General features: G+C 35.7%; 1 protein-coding gene across 5 annotated transcripts in view; it reads right to left on the reverse strand.

The window, feature by feature from the left end:
- LOC114648002 (protein EFR3 homolog B) overlaps positions 1-19749 on the reverse strand; it is a 157219-nt gene that overhangs the window by 33684 nt on the left and 103786 nt on the right. For all 5 annotated transcript variants that reach the window (XM_028796772.2, XM_051925594.1, XM_051925593.1 and 2 more), the window contains 4 exons: positions 17397-17558; positions 17052-17163; positions 6290-6341; positions 2212-2384 (listed from right to left, as the gene is read on the reverse strand). In XM_028796772.2, coding sequence (XP_028652605.2) covers positions 2212-2384; positions 6290-6341; positions 17052-17163; positions 17397-17558 — 499 coding nt within the window. The remainder of the gene's footprint in view (positions 1-2211; positions 2385-6289; positions 6342-17051; positions 17164-17396; positions 17559-19749) is intronic.

The raw sequence follows: 19749 nt of genomic DNA on the forward strand, positions 1-19749 counted from the left end.
TTTATTCTACTAAGAGGATAATTTTGATATAATGAGGTTCTTTCTGCATGGGTAGCCTTGTCATTGTGAGCAGTCCATGCAAAGCACCCTGCATGTACACTCTGGTTTTCACTCTACACAGACAGTGAAAAGCAACCATCTTAGCCAGTGGAGTTAAAGGAGACCTCTCTCATCTCTGATGACTAAATGGGCTTCTAAATACAATTCTGTCTGTTCTATAAAATCAGGCTGATTTCATATGAGATTTTTAACTAAAGTATCCAAATACAAGTTTGATTATATCTGAAGGTATTATTATATACTGTAAGTAATACCTACTTTATACTTATTAATTGTTAAGAAAAAAACTGGAATTAAGCTGTTGGCCTCAATTTTGTCACTGGTTCTTGTGGCAGTTTTACTAATTGAACATTGGCATAATATGAGAGGTCTTTTAGCAAACCTTTGTGAGACCACCAGAACTGGTAAAACATGAATTATTCCCAAGATGAATGCTGACTTTTGCCAATATGAAATTATTACCATCTCCAACTGTTTATTTAGTTTTTCTTTGCAGACAGTTTCTGCTTTATGTTGGACACATAAATTAATTATTCATGCAATAATTTTACAGTTTTAACCTTTATTACATCAATCAGGAATTATTCCCTTTTATTTATTAAAATGTTTGGCTAAAGTATACACTAAACATTGTAAGAGTGTAGATAAGACTGAATTATTAAATAGCTTAATGAGAAGAAGCAAATATTAATTGTAAGCAATAGTAACATAGCATAACATTCTCAAACTCAATCAAATTCAGGGATATGGAAGGGGGACTCTGGCATTAACAGACATTATCAACCCTGGATAGATCACCAGTTCATCTCAGGTTCCACTCATGTACACAACTTACATTCGCATGGGGTCAATTTAGAATTGCTGATTCACTTAACAGTTATATTTTTGAGGAACAATGTTGGAAGAAAACAGGAGTATTCAGAGGACAACCTATACAGACACTTGGAGAATGTGCAGACTCTACTCTGAGAAAGATGCAGAGCAGAATTCCAATGCAAGGTGTTGGATTTGTGAGGCAGCAGTCCTAACAATTGCACCACCAAGCTAACCTATATCCAACAGTTACAGTTACAACTGTGCAAACTGTGTTATAATTAAAACTGCTTAAAAGACAATACACTGTAAAGATAATTAGATACTTAGTTGACAATTTCTTTTCTATAGTTGCTAACAAGCTTAAACAGCAAAGACATAAAAAAACAAACATGAGAGAAAAGTCTGAAAAATGACACAAGAAATATTTAGTCATATATGGTAAATTGCAAGAAAAATTAATCGTTTTGAGAAGTTCTTGATTTAAATAATCAGCATATAAATGAAATATTACACTATCTGTTACATGACAGATAGATGTCAAGGTAAATGTGATTGTTTTTAAATGAAAATCTGTTGCCACTATATTCCTCCATGGACTGAGCCAATTATCTAGGGTACATTATGTAGCTAGAGTGCTTAGAGACAAAGCCTATATTCTGTCACAACTGTATACCTGAATAAATCTGATGGGGTGCAGCATTTTGAACATGTCCTCATGACTGAAGAATTACCTGAAAGGTGTGTCTGTCTAATCATGGATGTAGGCCTTCAAGTCAATAATAATTAAAGTTCTCTTTTTGTGGCATAATAGAATCTTTCTTCTCTAATTCTTGGTTCACTTTCTTTTAACATTCAGTAGTGTTGAAAATACCAAAAAAAAATAGTTGATATGCATGCATTTTTGTGATCAAATTATTATGAATATGTTATATTAGTAAATATTTTACTAATGTACTTAGAACTCAGCAGTGAGTAATTCACAATACTTATTAGTTTATTAATAATAAAAACTAGCACTGCTGTATGGTACCCATATCAGTGAAGTCCCATAGTCCCTTTTAACACTAATAAGAGTAATGTCAGTTCACCAAACCATCCCATGGGGGCAGGAAAATGAAAGTAAAGAAACATAAATGACAGAACAACTAGAATTGATAAGGGTGAAACATCAGTGGGTGTCATAAATCTGTAGCTATGGAGGATTTAACTGAAAAAGAGTCCTAGTACTGGATTAACCCACTGGATGCTTGTTGATATGTAATGCTGATAATAATAATAATATAAGTGCATCAGATTATTATTACAGGATATTTAAAAATAGTATTTTAAAAATACCTAATAGATGAAAACTTGGGTCGATTATCATGCCGATCAATAAGACTGACAAGAATTTCCAGCACCAGAAGACGTATTTCAGCATCTTCCATAAGTGTGACTGACAGAAGTGGGTCCAGGAAAGAGCTAGGAAGTGCAGTGAGCATATTAGTTGTCTGAAAGCCTGATGTCACCTACAGAAGAATCAAAAATCACTGTAAGTGACAATAGGAACTTAGCACAGTATTGAAGAAAATTAACCAAGCAAATAATGATACAAAATAGAACATATCAGAAATACATGTAGAAGAAATTAAAGCTTTTCAATAGAATTGCTGTACTAATAAAACTATGACTGGATTTAATAAAAATTAAAATTGACTTTTAAACATAAAGTATACTCCTTCAAAGTTACCTTGAAGAAGAATGTATTGTAAGCAAACACATATTTAGCCACTGTGGAAAATATCACAGATCTTTTATCCAGACTGAAAATGTGGACAAAGAAAAAGTTTAAAACATATATATGCTGCAAGTCACACCTGTAGTGAATATGAAATAAACCATACAAAATATATCATTATGGTATTACTTTGCAAATGACCACATTATTTTGTAATACTATGATGTATTTTCTGAATTTTTACCATAAGGTGCAGAGGCACATTGGTAGCAAAGTCTACTGATAAGAAGAAAACTAGAGGTGTATGAAAAATACCAGGATAGACATTGTGGAAAGCAGATTATTTAAGTCATAAAAAAGGGAAGAACATCTCATAAATATTCCATAGCATGCATATTTCAAATCATGATAATAAGAATCTAGGACCAGTCCAAAATCACATGCAATTGTCCAGTCCACAACAAAGAAGAACAGACAATTATAGAAATCTTGACTCGTAGCAACTGCATGTGAATATGAAGAATGGGTTTAAACTTTAACAATATAATGAGTAATAGGTGACATATAGCCTCATCCTTTGCAAATTTGTAATGTACTCTTTTTTAGTGATAGATCTGAAGGTGGCATAAAATAGGAAAAGATTTTGTTTGTCATTGGTTAAATATTAGAAATGACAAATACCTATTATGTTACATAAAAGGCATAAAAAATGTAGTAACATTTCAAATAATTTCCTCAAGTAACACACTGTGCACTGTTACTGTGCGTTTGTGACCTCAGCAACACAATGCTATAAAACCATTTTATAGTTTACATAAGAACTGCCATTACTAAATAGCCTTTGCGTGTCATGACACTTACTTGATTGCTTTGTCTACGGGACTAGAAAAAGAAATATCAATTAAATTTCTTTTACACCAATCAGCTACAACATTAAAACCGATGACAGGCAAAGTGAGTAACATTGATTCTCTTGCTACAATGGCACTTGTCAGGGGGTGGGATATATTAGGCAGCAAGCGAACAGTCAGTTCTTGAAGGTGATAAGTTGGAAGCAGAAAACATGGGCATGCATAAGTATCTGAGTGACTTGGAAAAGGGCCTAATTGTGGTTAGACAACTTGGTCAGAGCATCTCCAAAATGGCAGGTCTTATGGGTTGTTCCAAATTTTCAATGGTTAATACCTATGAAAAGTGGTCCATGAAAGGACAACCGGTGAACCAACAAAAGGATTATGGGCACCCAAGGCTCATTGATGTGCATGGGGAGTGAAGGCTTGCCCATCTGGGTCAACTCCACAGAAGAGCTTCTGTGGCACAAATTGCTGAAAAACGTAATGCTGGCCATGAGAGAAATGTGGTCTTTTGTGATGAATCACATTTTCTTTAAGATCATGTGGGTGTCCAGAAGTGTGTGCATCATCTACCTGGGAAAGATATTGCAGTGGAATGCAATATGGGAAAAAGGTAAGCCAGTAGAGGCAGGATGATGCTCTAGGCAATTTCTCCTGGAAACATTGGGTCCTGTCAGTCATGTGGATGTTACATTTACATTACATATACTTTCCTAAAGATTGCTGCAAACCATGTTCACCCCAGCATGGCAAAAGTATTCCCTGATGGCAATGGCCTCTTTCAGCAGGATAATGTACCCTGCCACACTTGAAAAATTATTCAGGAATGGGTTTGAGGAACATGACAAACCATTTAAGGAGGCCCAATCTCAAAACAAGTTAAAGCACCTGTTGCTAATATCTTGGTGCCAGATACCACAGAACACCTTCAGAGGTTTTGTGGAGCCCATGCCTTGCCAGTTCAGAGCTGTTTTGGTGGCACAAGAGGGATCTACTCAATATTAGGCAGGTGGTTCTAATGTTGTGGCTGATCTGTGAATAACTAGTGTGTAAAATCTTGGTCAGTGAGTGCAATCCAATCAATTGATGCATATCACTAAACTAAGGAAAGGTGAACTGTACCTTATTGAAGGAATTGTGTATTGTTCTGAAATATACATTGTCCCATGAAGTTAATGATGTTGTGTTTACCCAGTTAAAATTAGTACTGGACAATATCTTCATTTTACAAAAACATACTCTATTGATACATGTTTAATTAACATAGAATAAATCTTACTGTATACAAAACATAAATTTCATAGACACTTTAGGTCAGATTAATAATATTAATAAACACATAAATAAGATGTTAAGTAACATTTTGCAACTAGTTTATAATCGTATGATTCCCCTAATTATATGCAACAAATATATAGCTCTCAGTAAATATCTGCCTACAACATATTTAGTAAAAACTTAAAAATAAATCTTTTTCTTTTTACAATTTTTTTGTAATATGCTAATGCAATAGGACTAAAGAGAAATCAGTCTGCAACACAATGAACACTTATAGTTAAAAATCTTAAAATTTATGTGCACAAAAGAAGCTCTCCATTAACTATATTGGATATGAAAGATTATTTTTATCAATGTACAGAAAGGAAAACCAAAGTTTCTATCCTTGGCAAATTAAGTCAATTCCTGTTAGGGTGAAATAAACCATTAACACAACAGAAGTTACATCTTTCAATCTGGAAAACACATTGTTCTATTTCAGGTCCTCAACTATTGTTGTTATAGAGTTTCTCTTGAAATTCTTTCAGGCTTTTCTGAGGCTATAAAAATCATTTAGAAGTCATTTCTGGGGTTAATGCAATCAGGGAATTTAATTGACTGGAGCCGTTGTTTACAAATGGACTTTTATTTAATGTCTTTTCAGATGCCATTTTGTTTAGACTATGGGAGCGGCCACTTTGTGGTTTCAGTCATTATGATGTAGGTTCTGGTTGCTAGGGGTGTGGCCTCTACGGTCATGATATCGGGGTAATTTATGAGGGGTTAAAAGGTCATCTCAACTGCCATTTTGTATCCAGGACTGGACCAAACCTAGCAACTCACTTTACTTATTTTGATTAATGGTTATTGAAACAAAGTTCTGCCTTTTGACTAATTTTGACATTTGGTTTTGACCCTCACTTTTCCTTGACTGTGTTCTTTCTCCTGTGACTCACTGTTATTTTCTGGACTGACTGCCCTTTTGACAGACAGTACAATTGCTGCACAATCTCATTTTGACTGCTTGTGTCTACTATATTATTTTTTGCCACCCATTCAGCCAATGTACAGATGCCAGTTAACCTCATAGGCAAGCCTTTGTAATGTAGAGGGACGATGGAGTGCATACCAATACAGGGTAGAACCTGCTCACTCCACACAAACAGTGATCAGGGTGTGATTCCGATCTCTTGTTCCTGTAGCTGACAGGCACAATATCAATAATTGCAACAGCAAAACAATGCACCATCCGAACAGTTTTTTTTTGTATGGACTGAACTGCAGGTACTGGGCATTTCAGATATTATTCTTTAACACTGTTTAGTGCAATTAAGTTTTTTGGGAGATGATTGATTGATGATGACAGGAGGACCAGGGTATTTGTGGATCGGTCCTACTGTCTAAAGTGTTTGCTAGGTTTTATTGACACATATCCCTTGATGATGATTAAGAGTTGAGTCATAATTATGTGTGCTTGCATAGCTCTAGAAGTTAAGTTATTTTATACAGGTGTTTGAGTTTGTACCTGTTATACAGTATAAATAGGTTAAGAAAAAGTAGCAAATGACACAAGAGCTTTGCTTACCTGTAGAAGTGACTTCAGTAACATTACTTGGATCATTCTGCTCCCTTCGAACCTACATTCAAGAGAATTAGAGTGGTTTATTCAACATAGGCAATTATAAAGTAATTACAATCAATAAGCCTATAGATGATAAAGAGGCTAAAATAGCTTTACAAATTGAATATGCTGAGCCTCAGAGGGCAAGAAAGTGTTTGATTCTGTATAAGAAAAAGAGACGGCAAAACTACAACAACATAAAAAATAAGTGTAGCAAACAAACTCAAAAGATATCCAGTCTAAGTTTGTGGAGAAAATGAAAATAACAATACATTTATAAATGAAGTCAAAGTCAAAGTGAACTTTATTGTCATCTCAACCATATACAAGTATACAGACAGACGAAATTGCGAAGCTCAGGGTCCACAGTGTAACAACATGACGTGCAATAAATAAATTAAAAATAGAATTAAATTTAAAATTTAAAAATTTAAAAATTAAAACACAAACAAGACAAGACATTGTGCAAAGATAGGACAAAGAAGTAGCAGCAATATTGATGTGTAAGATATGTAATATAATAAATAATAGATATAGATAATACAGAAATTATCAGTGTATGCTAATAGTTGTTTAAGACATGTAAACAATGACAGGTCAGAATGTTTCACAGCAGAAGGATCTCAAGAGTGTCAAAATACTTTAAGTTCAGTATGAGATTTTCAGTTCCTTTCTACCTGCACACTCGTCTTTGCAGGAAAGTGGCTCGCATGTATAAAAGTTCTGTTTTTAGAGGTGGTTGAGGACGTGTGGAAGGTCCCAGGGGGCACTGTCTAACAGCTTGAGGGTAAAAACTCTCCTGCATCCTGGCAGATTTGGCGTTGATGCTGCAGTATCTTCTCTTGGATGGCAGAAGTGTGAAAAGTCCATGTGAGGGGTGTAAGGGGTCCTGCAGAATGCTGCAGGCCTTGCGGACACTGCGTTTGTAAAATATGTCCTGTAGTGAAGGGACAGGCACCCCAGTAATGTTCTCTGCTGTCTTCACTATCCTTTGCAGGCACTTGCGGTCGGATATGTTGCAGTTGCCATACCAGACTGTGATGCAGCTGGTCAGAACACTCTCAGTGGTGTCTCTGTAGAAAATGGTGAGGATGGTAGGGGGAAGACTTGCTCGCTTCAGCCTCCTCAGGAAGTGTAGTCTCTGCTGGGCTTTCTTGATTAGTGATGAGGTGTTATGTGTCCACGTAAGTTCCTCAGTTATGTGCACACCGAGGAACTTGGTACTCCTAACAGTCTCCACATCTAAACCGTTGATGCTCAGTGGGATGTGGGCAGGACGTGATTTTCTGAAGTCCACGATTATCTCTTTTGTCTTGTCGACATTGAGAGATAGATTGTTGTTTTCACACCATGCGGACAGCCGTTCTACCTCATCTCTGTATGCTGTTTCATCATCCCTGCTTATCAGTCCCAGCACTGTCGTATCATCTGCAAACTTGATGATGTGGATGGTGTTGTGCGTGGCTGTGCAGTCGTGAGTCAGCAGGGTGAACAGCAGTGGACTAACTATGCAGCTCTGTGGTGCTCCAGTGCTCAGTGTGATGATGCTGGAAGTGTTGTAGCCCATCCGAACTGACTGGGGCCTCTCTGTCAAGAAGTCCAGGATCCAATTGCAGAGGGTGGTGTTCAGGCCCAACCTGCTCAGTTTTACAACCAGCTTTAGAAGGATGATTGTGTTTCATCTATGTTTTAACTCTGCCTTGTACTTGATGCTGCCAAAGTAGGTCTGAATTAAGCCCATTCAAAAATGGATATAAGAATAGAGTAATATCGAGCCAAATTATATGTACAAGTGTGGCGTATATCATGCATAAGTTGCTCCTCTTTCGTATTGTTCTTTTGTATATTCTACATGCTGTCAGTAACTCTTAACTGTTTTAATTTTAAGCATGATAAAAGTCTTCAACAGTTCTAAACAATAAGAGTTCAATTCAGCCTTTTGTGACTTGTCTCTTTGATGGATGGTTGCCCCATTCAGGGCTGTTTCCAGTCTTACTCTTGATGCTGCTGAGTTAGATTGACCCCCACAATTTAGATTTGGATTAATTTGGTTTGAGGATATAATACTATGTTGTTATGTTATCTATTACAACTTTAACCACTCATGTCTTATTAATATTTGGTGTAACTTTACATGATAGCAGTTTTCTAATTCTTCACCATATCAATTTCCAGGTAGGATTTCACATGTAGCTTTCATATCTGTACAGTAGAAGGACAGACATAAAAACGTGATGAGTTTTATCACGAGGAGTACAGAAGAAGGGTTATTTTAACAGAGAAAAAGTAGTTTATGCGAAGGGTGCATGTAAAAGCAGTAAATTCTCAAGGCTTTCAAAGTGTGAATTCATTATCAGGCCCAAAAGGTGATAAAGTACATGAAAATAAGCAAGCTACAAGCCTGTTTTATTACGAGAATTATTTCCATGTACAGTGCCTATAAAAAGTATTCATCCCTTGGAAATTCTCACATTTTATTTTTATACAACATTGAATCACAGTAGATTTAATTTGGCTTTTTGAAACTGAGCACCATAAAAAAGTCTCTAAGTGAAAACTGATCTCTGCAAAGTGGTCTAAATTAATTACATACAGAAAACACAATCTCATAAGTATTCACCCCTTTTTAATATCCATCCATCCATCCATCATCCAACCCGCTGAATCCGAACACAGGGTCACAGGGGTCTGCTGGAGCCAATCCCAGCCAACACAGGGCACAAGGCAGGAACCAATCCCGGGCAGGGTGCCAACCTACCACAGGACACACACAAACACACCCACACACCAGGGCCAATTTAGAATCGCCAATCCACCTAACCTGCATGTCTTTGGACTGTGGGAGGAAACCGGAGCACCCGGAGGAAACCCACGCAGACATGGGGAGAACATGCAAACTCCACGCAGGGAGGACCCGGTAAGCGAACCCAGGTCCCCAGGTCTCCCAACTGCGAGGCAGCAGCGCTACCCACTGCGCCACCCCCTTTTTAATATGACACACCTAAATCATCACTGGTGCAGCCAATTGGTTTTAGAAGTTACATAATTAGTTAAATGGAGATCACCAGTCTGTAGTCTCAAGACTTTTGCACCCAAGACAGCCTTTAGAAAATGTTTTAATTAGTGCTGTGTATAATTTAATTTAGAATAAGCAGGGCATGGCATAACGCATAGCAATGCAGGACTTAAGTATGAAATAAATGGAAAACTTTATTTTTCAATGTGTAAATACTGCCTTTCTACAGATCATCATACATAGAATAATTACTTGTAATTGGTGGATTTAATGGCATTATGGCACAGTAGATTAGTGTCCTGGTTTCTAATCTCTGAATGCAGAGCCATCTCTAAAGGTAGAACCAAGCAGTTGGTCACACAAGGCCCTACTCTTTGGTGAACGTTGTGCCAGCCAAACCCCCAAATTCCACAATCCCTAAAAATGCATATAAGTACAATAAATATACACTACATACATGGTTAAATATTTTAATGAAATGGCACACAAAACTCTTAATTTTATTCACAATGAAATCTATTCTCTGATGCCAAAGCTACATACTTAAACTTGTATTTGTGCTCACAATAAAATCTGCTCTCTGTAGCCCTTCCCACCCATCCACCCTAAAAGGAACACCTGACTTGTCCTGGGCCGCAATGATCCATTGAGACAGCCCTGTCTGTGTGAATTTTGTTTAATGAGGGCTATGGTTTTTCTAAGTTAGTTTAACTGGTAACACTGACCTGGCCAGGTGTAAATGAGTATGGGTGACGTGGTACACTATACAGGATGGGCTGCTGCTTTGAGCCTCATGCTGCTGGGACAGGCACATCAACACCTTGAAACTGGACAAGCAGTTTAAAAAATAAATGGGCATATGGATGGTTGGCATGATTCGTCCTTTTTCTGCCCGTTTGCTGTACAAGCTATAGATCTGTTTGCTTACTTTTTTATAAAAAGCAATAAAGAGTAAATGCAACTGAATCACTGCAGAGAGATGCTGGCCCAGCTCCCAACTCCCCCATCCTCAGATGCATTAGCTCCCATTTTTGTGAAGACCATTTATATTTACTCGTAAGACACTTCTTCTGCATTTTCTCTCTCACAGCCCTTGACGATCACTCCATTCCTCAACCAGCAATTTATCTTGTGTTTCTATTGTATTTGTCTCCAAAACTCTCTCAGCCATCTGCTATTCACTAATGGACACTGCGGAACAGTATGACTAAGGGCTACTATTCATGTTCAAGGACAGTTGCATTTCCTTCTGGAAAGTGGATAAATATAGAAAATCTAAACAGTAATTAGCAGACAAAACTGTACAGAAAAGTCCATAAACCTCCACTTATATTCAACTAACTTTGCCCCTCTTATAGAACACTTTTCTACATAAATTAAATGCAGTTTTCTTTTAAATAAAGGAAGCTTTTAACACCCAATTCCTATTTGTAGAGTTGACTCATAATATTTTCCTCTTGCCTTCATATTACTGCTGTGGATTAATACATAACAGAATAAAAATGAGGAACTTTAGTACATTTATCATACATGAGTAAAAGGTGCCATGTTGAAATTTTGCAAAAAATAAAAAAAATAAATGGAATTAATCTATCCCCCTCTTATCAAACCTGCTTGCTCCAGTTTGGGGTCACAAGCCTATACTGGCAACATAAGTCTCTGCACATATTGTCTCTGTACTGCAGGACACTCTTACATGTAACACCCACATTTATATTGTTTCTTTTAAGAGATGTTAATTCAACTAAAACATATCTATGAGAGTGGGATGAAACATGAGTACATGAAAAAAATATATCAGCATAGTGAGATAAAGAAAGCTCCTCATAGGTAGTGCCCTAAATCCAATAATCTATAACTGTTTGCTATAACACACACTATTGTGACCATGTGCTGCATACAATTAAACAAATACTGATTTGAAACTATGTTTTTATTTTGCTAAGGTAATGATGACTACTACAAGTCAGTTCTAGCATGCAGAGCTAACAGTGCCAGTGTTCTGTCAATGTTTGGGGAAAAATGAAAAAAAAAAATAATATTGAGCAACTGGGCTGGGAGATAAATAAGAAGATATTTGTCAGGAATTGGACTGATATCAAACCAGAAGATCAAAAATCAAAGCACCAAATCCCAATACACAAACCAAAAGATGGGCGATAAACCCCAGCTAAGCTTCAGCACTCATACAGTAAATCAAACAAAAAGCACTCAAAAGCAGTATACTATTTTTGAACAAGAGAACAGAATGTTGCCATCTTAAATAGTGCAAAGCTGTTGATGTTGCATGGTGCAACTTCTGATGGTGTCCCACTAGCAATAAAACTTGTTGCCAACAATAAAATTTACAAAATGACATTGCCTATAAACCTAAATGGGACAGATGTGATAAAATACATAAAATTTCAACAACAAATAATTTTAAGCTCAAAAATAATTAAAATAAAAGAAATACGTTCCTTAAAAAATATGTAACTGATGAAAAAATCCACTATTATATATATATATATATATATATATATATATATATATATATATATATTTATATATATATATATATATATATATATATATATATATATATATATATATATATATATATATATATATAATGAAATATAATAATAATGAAATTGTCGGCTATTAATGTATTAAATGTATCAATGTATTAAAGAGTTAAATAAAATGATAGTAGAGTGTTACTGCACATTTCCAATCCTTGGCTAAACCAATGAACGAGTCTTCAATAAGAAAATGTAACTATCTCTTCCCCAGAGTACTGTATAGCATGGATTTTGGGGTGGGCTGTATCAGATATACTGTACATGGTAGATTACCATTTTAAAATCTTGTTGGCCCAGTTTATCCCTTTAAACCTGGCAGAGGTTAAAGCAGTATAATAACAATCCCAGCAAAAGATGTTTGGAAAAAAAGAAAGAAAATATGAGTAAGTTTACTATTAGTTTGGAATGACCTCAGCTTTGTATTCCAGGTATAATCAAGTCAGCCCATGGATGGCAACAGTATTGCCAGAAATTCACTATAACTAATCTCTTAATCAGAAGATAATTATTGGTTGTGTATGGAACCCATTGCTAATCTGACTTTTTTTCTGATTCTAAGCTCTTTGTTGGAATTGATAGATAGATAGATAGATAGATAGATAGATAGATAGATAGATAGATAGATAGATAGATAGATAGATAGATAGATAGATAGATAGATAGATAGATAGATAGATAGATAGATAGATAGATAGATAGATAGATAGATAGATAGATAGATAGATAGCTAAAGTTAAGCAGTACATAAACAAAAGATCATACCTGAAGGTAAAAAAGAAAATTTTCTATATAACATTTTCACAGTTAGTGAGGCTACTACCAGAGTAATTACAGTAGTGTTCACCCCATTGCAACTGGTGTCCTGTTCAGGGATTATTCCTGATTTATGCCCAATTCTGCTGCAATAAGATCTGACTTCCTGTGACTCCAATGTTGCTTTTTAGTGGCTTTAGTAAATGGATATATGGATATTTCAATTTCAAACACTGTTCTGGTGATCATGTTTGAAGTGAAATCTTTCCTTCACCATTGTTTAAAAAACAGTTATTCCTCAATCTCTAATTCATAAGAGCTCTAGTTAACCACATAGATGTTGGTTCCAGAAAAGTATGTTAGTTTTCATTGTATTTTCAACCATAAAATAACTGCTCATAACATTTAAAGCAGTTTTGTCAAGAACAGGGAATTCAGCCCACCAAGCTTATAGATCTTATTTTCTCTAAAAACACATTTTAAGTCAATATTTGAAAGTCCTCAAAATGGCCTTTGTACCCCCTTGATGAAGAAGACTTTGTGTTCTTTTGAGCAGGAATTGGAGTCGATGCGTCAGGTTTGACAGCTGTTCCTAGCAAGGATGAAAGGGACTTGTGATTGTTTCTGCCTGAACAGCAATAAAGTTTCTACTCCTTGGAAAACCTTTCTTACTCTCCTGTGCAATTTTGTGACCCAACCTCGACAAACTTTTTAGTTTTCTTGATCACTTCTGTTCACTATCAAGTATAAAGTGACAAATTCACTATGACTCCCAGCTCCTTCTCATTAGGTGGACCTTTAAGTTTCAAACCTCCAATTGTGTAATCAAATCTAACATTTTACTTTGTGTAATACTTTACTTACATAAATTAAATAACTGAGAAAAAGTACATATCATCTGCCATGAATCTACCCAGGCCTGTCTGCTGTCCAAAGCCCTCTGTAATGATTCTGCTTCTTCTACTTCTATATTATTAGTCACCCCATCTAATTTGGCATTATCTGCAAATTTAACCAGCTTGTTATTTATATTTTTATCCAGATTGTCTATTAAAAACAGTTTTGGCTCCAGCACTGATCCCTGGGAGCCACTATATTTAACGTTACCTAATTTTGAAAAGTTCCTCTCACTGTAACATTTTATTAGTATATTAGAACAAAAATTTGAAAATTAAGATGAGGCCATTCAGCCCAACAAAGCTCATCAATCATATCCACTTACAATAATTTCCTTAAAATAGCATCAAGTCTAGGTCTCTAAAGTTCTGCTCTGTAACTCTGTAATACATTACTTGGCAATTTACCCTGCCTATAGTTATCTATGTGAAGAACACAACTTCCTACCATGGGTGCAATATTTATCCTTAACAAGTTTACACCTGTGCCCCATGTTCTTGTTGAAGAACTCTTTTAAAGGTAACAGCATTGGTCAAGTGCCCTAATTACTTTCATAATCTGAAAAAAAATTCAATCATGTCACTTCTTAACTTTCATTTGTTTAAACTGAAAATGTTCTGTTCTTTCAATCTTTCCACAAAGCTCAAACTTTGCAGTCCTGGAATCAGCCTATATCTTTTTTGTAGCCTGGGGACCAAATCTGCACACAGTACTTGAATAAAGCCTCACTAGGGTGTTACATAACTTAAGAAAAACCTCCTCTGATTTGTACTCTACACAGTGTGCACATAATCTTACATTCTGTTGGACTGAATGGTTTCTGTACAGTGTCTACATCAGGGGTGTCACAAATCCTAGAGAGCTGCAGTGTCTGCAAGTTTTCTTTCTAGCAACATTCTTAATTAGTATCCAGCTACTGCTGCAAATTGAACACATTTCTTTTGCCCTGATTTTAATTCATTTCCTTTTTCAAGTTTCAAAACCATTAACTTTTTTCTTTCCTCTTAACCATCAATGAAGCAATTATTAGATGCAAACTTAGCCAAAGTTGACCAGTTAATTCAGGGGTTTGAAACACAGTTCCTGAAGATCACCATTTTCAGTGTCATCAATTTCTTCTCTAGAAGCCAATTTTTGCTGTTAATGAATCACATTATTTAATTCTGTGGCTTCTTAGTGCTCTCATTCTGTCACATCAGGCATTTCCAAAGCTTTTCTTTTCTGGAAGCACCATGAAAACAATTTGTGGAAAATAGCAGTGTTATAAATTATTTATTATCTGCAATTTATGTGGAAGTCTTATTATGTTTCACCACTCTTTTTACATCCCAATGATGTGTTGGATTGTGGAGAATTCATTTATATCAGTAGTTGTTCATACTGACAACTATTTCAATGGCTTAAATATATTTTACACCGATTTTATGCCATGATTATTTTTCATGGATACTGCCATTAGCTGTTTTTCACCCTTGGTGAGTGAAGGATTAAAGGTCGCCCTGATTAAAACTATGTTATTTTTAGACTTTGATTCCAGTTAATGTTTTAGGCTGCAGTTCTTTTGAATCCTTAGTTACAGAGATTTTTTTCAAATATTTTATTGAAACAGGCATTATATGGTGGACACACATGTGAGAATGGTTTGAATTTAGCTGACGGTCTGTTGGGTCACTTTGCATCTCATCATTATTTGAGTGCTGAAATTACCTAAGGATGTCATGTTCAGGGCTGAATTTTAGAATTTTATGGCCTGTTTCTCTATTAGACACCATTTTGCGTAACCATCATTAGGGTTGCATCCCGCGTTTCTAGGAACATGGTCTCTGAGTCGTAACTTCAAATTCATCTGCACAATTGGATTAAAAGGTCAGCACCTGCACCAAACTTTATGCAATCTGTCGATAAATCCTTTAAAACCTTAAAACAAACTCTTTGTTTGTTATTGATATTCCTGTTTTGTCTGGTTTTTGACTTCTTGCCTGATTTTTGACTTTGATTTTTGCCTCTCGTCTGGATTTTGGCTGCATTGTTTATTTTTTATTTGTTTGATATTCCTGTTCTAGATATAGATAGTGACAGACAGTGATAGAAAGATAGTGACTATAAATTCCTAGATCCTTCTCATAAGAGGTATTTTCAAGTTTCAGACCTCTCATTGTGTATTCAAATCTAACATTTTACTTTCTACATGTTAATACATTACATTTATTTGTATTAAGTTTAAATTCTTAGCCATATATATATTTAAAAAACAGCAGCGGCCCCAGCACTGTCCCCAGAGGCATACTACTTTAAACATCACTGTTGGGTTTTCTTTCACTTCCAACTGCTTTTAAATTTTGGGATAAACTTGTCATGCATTGTATGTAAGACATTTTTCAAAACTACCCCACATCTACTCAATTGACTGCACACAAAAGCCCATCCCCGTTTATCTTTTTAAAATGTTATACAACTGCTCAAAATAATGCCATCTAAAATTAAAGTTTCAGTTTTTGAATAAGTACTCTGACAGAATACATATTATATATATGAAAAGCAATAATTTTATTGTTAAAACATAATTAAAAATTAACCAAGAAAATACTAAAAAATTAACATATCAGGTAAATATTTTTCTCAGTTTCATACATTTTCTGGCAATTGTGAAGATTCAATCATCACTGAATACTTATTAAAAGAACCCACAAATAGTAACAATGAACAGAGTAATTTGACGATACTAGTTCCCTGTATTTCTGTCTCTCACATAAGCTACTTTAACTGCTACTGCCAGTTTTCTCATTGACCTCCTATATCTCAGTTATCAGATCTCAGGGCAAGGCAAGACCCACTTATAAATTAAGCAGGTATTGTTATTTGGAACACAATATTACTATTTCGAATTGATGATATGGCATGCACTAGAAGGAGGATTCATGGTAAAGGTAATGTGGATCATCAATAACTCCAGAAGAAATTAATCCATGGGAACTAAACTAACAGATATGTTATGGGGAATGGGCTGAAAACTGGAAGCTCAACTGGTATGAATGCACGGAAGGAAAAGGACTCAAGAAATATCTCACCCTTTAAGTATGTATGTTGGCCCAGGAACACAGGGAAGCTTGAGGCCACCAAAGAAAGTTCAGGGGAAAGGCTAGCCACAAGGCTTTTAGGAATCTTCCTGACAATAAAAATGGTCATGGGAAATGCACAAGGATAAGCCTTAAAGTAGAGCTGAATGGGGAAAACGTTCAGAAGAGGGGAAGGAGAAAAAGAAAAAGCATTTGAGAGAAGAACAGGAAAGCCATGTTGTGCTTGTGACATGGCTGTGATTGGTGAAGCAATCTTTATTTTATATTTTTTGTATGCTATTGTGCTTTTCAGAGAACAGTAATATAACTTCAATGTTCAAGAAAAGCTTATTATATTTGCACGTGAAATTCACCATATTTTGCACTTTTTCTTTTTTACATTATTATTTATAAATTTTACAGAAAGGAAAATTGCCTACCCTGAGTTGGCTGAGCTCAGTGTTGGATGGATTCCTGGTACAGGAATTTTTCCGATGATAAAAAGCATAACTTCTGACCTCTGGTATACAGGAAGAGTATTGGCAAAGGATCCTGAAAACATTTTCAAAAGAAGAAAACAAGTTATGACAAAAAAATTACCATATTACAATCATCCATCCATCCATCCATTGTCCAACCCGCTGAATCCGAACACAGGGTCACGGGGGTCTGCTGGAGCCAATCCCAGCCAACACAGGGCACAAGGCAGGAACCAATCACGGGCAGGGTGCCAACCTACCGCAGCATATTACAATCATTGATAAAAAAAATATTTCCATACTCACCAATAGTTTTGATAATGGCTTCCTGAAACTGACGTTCTTCATGTTCTTTAATTATCTTGGACCCAGTAGTAAGGCAAGAGTCATAAGAACCTGTGAGCTCATAGTCGATGCTAAGGCGCAACTGTCTAAGAAGAGTGTTGAACACCTCTAACACTGTTGGACCTGAAAAAACGGGCACACAATTACATTGTTTATTAACTAGTTAAACTATTCATTCATTTTGTTTAGTATTTACTGCATACTCCAACACAAGAGTGTAGCATAGGTAAATTTATCATTTTAGACACCATTGGCATTAAACAATTACTGAAACTTAAGATTACTTTACAGTATACTTATACACAAATGACTAATACATCAACATTACAACAGCTTCCGTGGTGTAGCAGTAAGATCTGCTGACTTCTAATCAAGAGTTCCCGGTCCGATCCCTACTGACTCCTATATTTTCAGAGGCGGAGTGGTGGCTCTGAGGCTAGGGATCTGCACTGACAATCGGAAGGTTACTCGTCTGAATCCCGTAAATGCCAATAGGGACTCTGCTCTGTTGGGCCCTTGAGCAAGGCCCTTAACCTGCAATTGCTAAGCACTTTGAGTAGTGAGAAAAGCGCTATATAAATACAAAGAACATTAAAAGCCACTTTACCAAACAAACCTTACTTTATAGTCTTCGGGGTCCATAGCACTGAGTAAATGGAATTCAAAGGATTTGGTAATATAAATGCCTTTTGTGATTAGTTTTTTTTCTTTATTTAGAGTAAACAACAATATAAAAATGCCCAACATCTTTTACCAAGTTTAACAGTGCATCTCATTTAAGGATTAAAAGAATAATTGTCAGAAATAAAGATCCCTCTTCCCCCAAATTCCCCTTCCTAATTACACAGCATCTCGGAGTACTAAACTATTTACAGTAGATAATTAACAAAATACAGTAACCTTGTAGCCTTTCTTTCAAAATTTTTATTTCTATTTGCCACTGGATTAAAGATGTCATAGAAACAGTACTAATCCTAGCAGAGGTTAACTCCAAATGAAACAGATTACAAAATTGGATAAACAAACATATGAGGGCTAAATTATCCAAGGACTTTAAACAAGAGGTTACAAGCAGTCTCGGTGAATAATTGCCCCAAAAAAATAATTGTTTCCAAGAAGGGACTGAAAGAAAATGAAGAGGTGTTTTATAAAAAATAAAAACGTAAGGAGTACTGGGTAGACTGTATTTAATTACATTATACAGGGCTAAAGACATTTCTTTCCAAAAATAGAATGCTGGTGAGTAATGCCAAAGCCTGTGCATGAATTTGTTATTCAGGACACAGATGGCACAGTGGGTTTAGGCAGAGCTTCATATTGAGTCTTTACTGGAGAGAGATATAGCCTCTGTAGCTGTGTTTATTGTTAAATAGGGATTCTTCAATAAAACTGATGATTTTTAAACATGGCATTTCGGCAGTGGGTGTCACAGGTACCATCAGAGGCAATGTCATGAGACCAGATTTGGGGAATACTTAAATCTTTGAAACTGGATTCATGAAATAAAGTGCATAATCAGGAGAATTGCACCCTGTGAGAGGGTGAGAAATACTTTAGAGATGAAACAGAGATTGAACAAGTAGCAAAGAATTAAACAACACAGCATATTTTCAAGGACAAAGATATTGTAGAAAAGTCAATATTTTATTTTTAGGCAGGCAAGGAACTGTCCACAACATTAACATGCAAACTACATAAATAGAACAGTATCTAGTATATGGGAAGTTTAGACTAACGTACATCAAAATAACTGCTACATTCCATCAAATTTTGTTGTGGTAATGGTGGTGCAAAAGGCTTTTCAAGGGGTTGCTCCAGAAAGCCCCAAGGTATATGATTATCAAAATATTTGTAGACCACATGTGTCCTATGAATTGTGATAATACCCTCCAAGACGATTTCACTACCATTATAAAAGAAGTTATTCACCATAGAATGAATGAGAATTTTCAGAACTGCTTTCAGAACTCTACACCATTAAAAAGCCAGCAGAACTTTGAACTAATACATTCTTTTTTTATCATGACACTGGAGAGTCGGGGAGGTGCTGCTCGTTGGTAAGGCATATAACTAAGAAGCTGTTTTCTGTACATGTTACAATACTACTACTACTACTATTACTACTACTGTGAAATATATGAACTTTTCTACTTGCTGAGAATATTGTGAAGGGTGACTAATATGATCAGATGACATTTTCAAATGTAAAATAAACCTTTATTTTATCTTTGTTATCAAATTTGCAGCAGTGGTAAGGGGTATATTTAATGTAGCAATCGTAATTAGCATCCACTTCTGAGACTTTCTAAATGTT

This window comes from Erpetoichthys calabaricus, chromosome 3 (assembly GCF_900747795.2).
Source record: "Erpetoichthys calabaricus chromosome 3, fErpCal1.3, whole genome shotgun sequence".
Classification (NCBI taxonomy): Eukaryota; Metazoa; Chordata; class Cladistia; order Polypteriformes; family Polypteridae; genus Erpetoichthys; species Erpetoichthys calabaricus.